The 4696-nt window shown below is 47.4% G+C and overlaps 1 protein-coding gene across 1 annotated transcript; it reads left to right on the top strand.

Moving 5' to 3' along the window:
• Positions 1-1750: 1750 nt before the first annotated feature.
• Positions 1751-3689, top strand: LOC112897469 (cytochrome P450 71A1-like). The gene is made up of 2 exons (XM_025965768.1): positions 1751-2785; positions 2875-3689. Exons 1-2 carry the CDS (start codon positions 1775-1777, stop codon positions 3529-3531), a joined length of 1668 nt encoding a protein of 555 aa, XP_025821553.1. The 5' UTR covers positions 1751-1774; the 3' UTR covers positions 3532-3689.
• The last annotated feature ends 1007 nt before the right edge of the window (positions 3690-4696 follow it).

The following is a 4696-nucleotide window of genomic DNA, read 5'->3' as shown; positions in this document are numbered from 1 at the left end:
TATGCATGTCAGTATGTGACTTCTGCCGAGGTCATGGTTAATCTGCTTCAGCTAGAATGTAAAGCCAAGACAAAAACACCATTGGATCTGAAAAATAGTCGGACGGTTTGCTAATTTCCTATTTGGTTGCATCCGAAGCATTTGCGAACTATTTCACCCACAAATTGTACATGTAGACTTACAATAATATGTTGTTTGAAAAATCCTCTGTAGGCTGATTGATTGGAGATATGCTCCCTGCATTCATAAAAAACTTTTACCAATGATTTAAAATAGTGGATAAAGTTGTATAATAAAGACCCTGTCGATGTCTAAAACATCATACTCAAAATGAATAAAGGTAGGATTTAGTTTCAATTGTTGACAAACTTTATGCATTAACGGCTGAAAAAAAGGCGGGAATCAATCATGCGAAAAACATGCGCAAGTAGATCCCCAGGACCATTCCACTAAATTCCTGGCCAAGCAATATATAACAATCATAACAACCTACCTCAAGCATTAAATTAACATTTATCATGTTTATTACACTAAAAATTTCCATGTCGCTTAGAGGGAATTATAATATTTCGGCAATTTTCAAGGAGCTGATGATTTTTAATTGAGAAATTGGTGTTCTTCCTACTACTTTGCACTGCAATTGTAATTCTGGGCTCACGAGAGAAATAGGGAAGGGTTCATGATGCAGCGAGGATTACAAGATTTTTTTGGGGTGCGTGTGTGTGGGGTGGCACAAGCTAAAACATGTAAATTAAAGTTCTTCTATCAAGGGTTTAATAGAAAAAGAATCAACTGAATCCATGTGGTGGGGACTGAAGGCAATGATACCAATCATGGCATGTTGCTCTAAATGGCGGATGATGCATCGTGCCAGCTCACGTATATTACTGGTCTAATGAATTCTCTTTGAAACAATAAGTTGCTTTTTTGTGAAAATAATACAAACATAAATGCTTGAACATAAGAACATTCAATCCTATAAGTGCACGCACACACATACTAATACACATATTTTACAAAGTGTCAAGCATATTAAAGCCACTAATGTCCTCGCTAGGTTACTGTCACAACGAAGTACATACTCAAGAAAGAGATGATGCGTAGATATGCAACTAATAGGATTATATGCGGTATGCAGCATTTTCTTGCATTTCTATGATACATGCTGGGTTTATGTCTATGGTGGGCTGGGGTAGGATGTAGAGGAACCATAGAATCATTCTGTCAAATTTGCAAGTGAAATATTTTACTCTTTTATAATGACCTCCATCTTGAAATGATACTATGGAACAAGTAGAAAAAATCATAACCCTATTCTTCTAATTTACGTCTAATAGAAGTTACAAACTTTGCAGTTGGAAGTACAATTAAGTTGTCTCTTGAGATTTGCTAAAGATTAAATTCAGAATTTTCTGTGTCTGTTAGTTTATGCGCATTACAGCAAAATCTAAACAAATAATATGAAAAAGAACATAAAAAATTAATAGATAAAATAAAAGGTATGAGCATGCAAATAAGTTCCAGGGGACAACTTACTCATGATTGAGTTATTTTTTGTGTATTGACGAAATTAAGTCCACAATTAGGAAGGATTTACTAATTGAAACTAAATGAAGAACAAATAAATGCTTCGCACACAATTTTCACATTCTTATTTGCCCATAATAAAAAATAACATAATATCTTTATTTCAAAGACGTCATGCATGTTGATCGATAACCTGTATAAATAGAGCAGCGTGTGGCATGTGTTGCTGCACAACTAAACTGCCCAAATGGAGAACACAACAGCAATCAGCATGACGCCATCGTCGCCGCTCCCACATAGCACGGGCATACAAGCCAGGTTCCTCCTCGTGCTCCTTCCCATCATCTCCTACGCCTTGCTATTCGGTGCCCGCCGCGGCAAGAAACGGCCGGTGGCCGCCGCCAATGCCAGCGGCCTGCCACCGTCTCCGTGGAGGCTCCCCGTCATCGGCAACCTCCACCAGCTCGGCAGCCTCCCGCACCGCTCGCTGCGCGCGCTCGCGGCGGCGCACGGCCCCGTCATGCTCCTCCGCCTCGGGCAGGCGCCCGCCGTCGTCGTCTCCTCGGCGGACGCCGCGCGGGAGGTGATGCAGGCGCAGGACCACGTGTTCGCCAGCCGCCCGTCGCTCACCATCCCCAGGAGGCTCCTGTACGGCTGTACCGACATCGCCTTCGCGCCGCACGGCCCGTACTGGCGCGGCGCGCGCAAGATGAGCGTGCGCCACCTCCTGAGCCCGGCCAGGGTGCGGGCCTACCGCGCCGTCCGGGAGCAGGAGGTGGAGGCGCTGGCCCGACGAGTCGCCGAGCAGGCGTCGTGCCGCGGCGGCGGCGGCGTCGTGCGCCTGAGCGAGCTCCTGAACGGCTTCGCCAAGGACGTGGCCGGTCGGATCGTGCTCGGGCTGCGCGCCGACGGCGATGACGGGTGGCGCGCCAAGGTGGACGCGCTGCTGGAGGAGAGCAACGTGCTGCTCGGCGCGTTGCACGTCGGCGACTACATCCCGTGGCTCTCGTGGGTGAGCGCCGTCGACGGCACGGACGCCAGGGTGCGGAGGGCGTTCGAGAGGATCGACCGGATCCTCGACGAGGTCGTGGACGCGGCCGCCGGCAGGGAGATGCCATCGTCTCCGGGTGAAGAACAAACGGATGCTGACGCCTTCATCCACGTGTTGCTGTCGCTGCAGCAAAAGGACGCAGCTCCTGCTGCGACTGGGACAGCAGAGTGGCGCCTCAGCAGGGACAACGTGAAGGCTCTCTTGGAGGTAGACGATGCGACACGTAGGCCCGATAAGTCGCCGACACGTTCTCTGCCCAACTGATCATGAATTCATGAGCCTTTAAACAAATGCAGGACTTGTTCGGCGCCGGGACAGAGGCGACGATCATCGTCCTCGAATGGGCCATGGCGGAGCTGCTCCGCAACAAGGGGGTCATGAAGAAGCTGCAGCGCGAGGTGAGACGACATGCTCGGAGCACCGGCGGCAGTGGCAGCAGCCACGGCAACATGATCGGCGAGAACGATCTGCTGGGAATGGAGTACCTGAGAGCCGTGATCAAGGAGACGATGCGGCTGCACACGCCGGGGCCCTTGCTGCTCCCGCACAAGTCCATGCAGGCCACCCAGATCAGCGGCGGCCGGTACGATGTCCCCGGCGGCACCACCGTGATCGTGAACGCGTGGGCGATCGGCAGGGACCCGGCGGCCTGGGAGTCGCCGGAGGAGTTCCGCCCGGATAGGTTCGCCGGCAGCGCCGTGGACTTCCGGGGCCGGCACTTCCAGCTGATCCCGTTCGGCGCGGGGCGCCGGATGTGCCCGGGGGTGAACCTCGCCATGTCCGTGGTGGAGCTCGCGCTCGCCAACCTCGTGGCCCGGTTCGACTGGGCGCTGCCGGAGGGCGAGGCGGTGCAGCTGGACATGGAGGAGACGACCGGGTGCACGTCGCGGAAGAGGGCTCCGCTCCGTGCCATTGCCACGCAGCACTGTTTTTCCCCTAGCGTCTCTTTCTGATAGCCAAGTGTCGAAATCTGCTTGCATTGCCATCACGGGCAGCATAGGTCATCTTCGCCAAACCTGAGTTGGAAAAGTTTCCAAATCGGGAAGCCATGCTCGCCAATAAACAAAAGCAAAAGAACAGCTTTATTTCTGAATACTCTCTTTGTTCCACTCGTAGGTTGCTTTGATACATAGCTTTTGCTATGCACAAATGTTATATCTAAATATACATTTAGATAATAAGTTTAGGCAGTCTAAATTGCCACCCATTTATTCGTAGTGTTTAGCATAGTGGGCTAATAATAGCCACGTGCAAGCAACTTCAAAAGTTAAAAAAGTTGGTAGTTCTTAAACCATCCATCAAATTCAAATTCTGATTGCACAGTTATATCTCTTTCGAAGAGACCTTCAAAATAAGACCCCACTTGTATATGTTTCAACCATATTTTTCAAAGACATATAAATTGCTTTATGTATAATGGAAAAAAACCAAAATAAATTAGTTAAAATGCTTAACTGATATGCTAAAGTCACCTATTATTGATCATGCAATAAACATTCACCTACCCAACAAAGTTCTTTACTCTCATCCACTAATCACATCAAACAATCTATCTTCACAACATGAACATCAATATCCGCTTAACTGAACTCAAGCGTGTGAAACAACATTCTGTAAAATAATAAGCAACTTTTGCAAATATCATAAGCAAATTAGAATGCACTAAAAAGTATTTTATCTCATAAAAAATATATCATTGAAACATAATGGTGTGAAGTCTTATTTTGAAGCTTTTATTGAAAAAAATAACTATGTAATCGGATTTTGATTTCGATGCTCGATTTCAAAACTATGATTTTTTATATTCAAATTATGTGCATGCATGTACCTATGTTTCTTCTCGCCCCCTCACATGTGTGCGGTAGAAATTTACCAGAAAAAAATCTAAACATGCAGAGTTTATCTCCTTTTCAAAAGTGGAGCGGCAATACGACCCACCAAAATTATGGCTGGAGCCAGATCCATACATTTATGTTGGTGTCACACGGTAGTTCAAATACATTTATTTCGTTGGTGTCACTTTTGAGTACCGGCTCGTCGTCACCATCCTCATCAATAGCATGATCAGTGTCCCTTCCAACTACCGGCTCGTCATCAGCATCACTAGCCGCTTGACGT

Source organism: Panicum hallii, chromosome 6, assembly GCF_002211085.1.
Source record: "Panicum hallii strain FIL2 chromosome 6, PHallii_v3.1, whole genome shotgun sequence".
NCBI lineage: Eukaryota > Viridiplantae > Streptophyta > Magnoliopsida > Poales > Poaceae > Panicum > Panicum hallii.
This window is presented reverse-complemented; position numbering and strand designations above follow the sequence as displayed.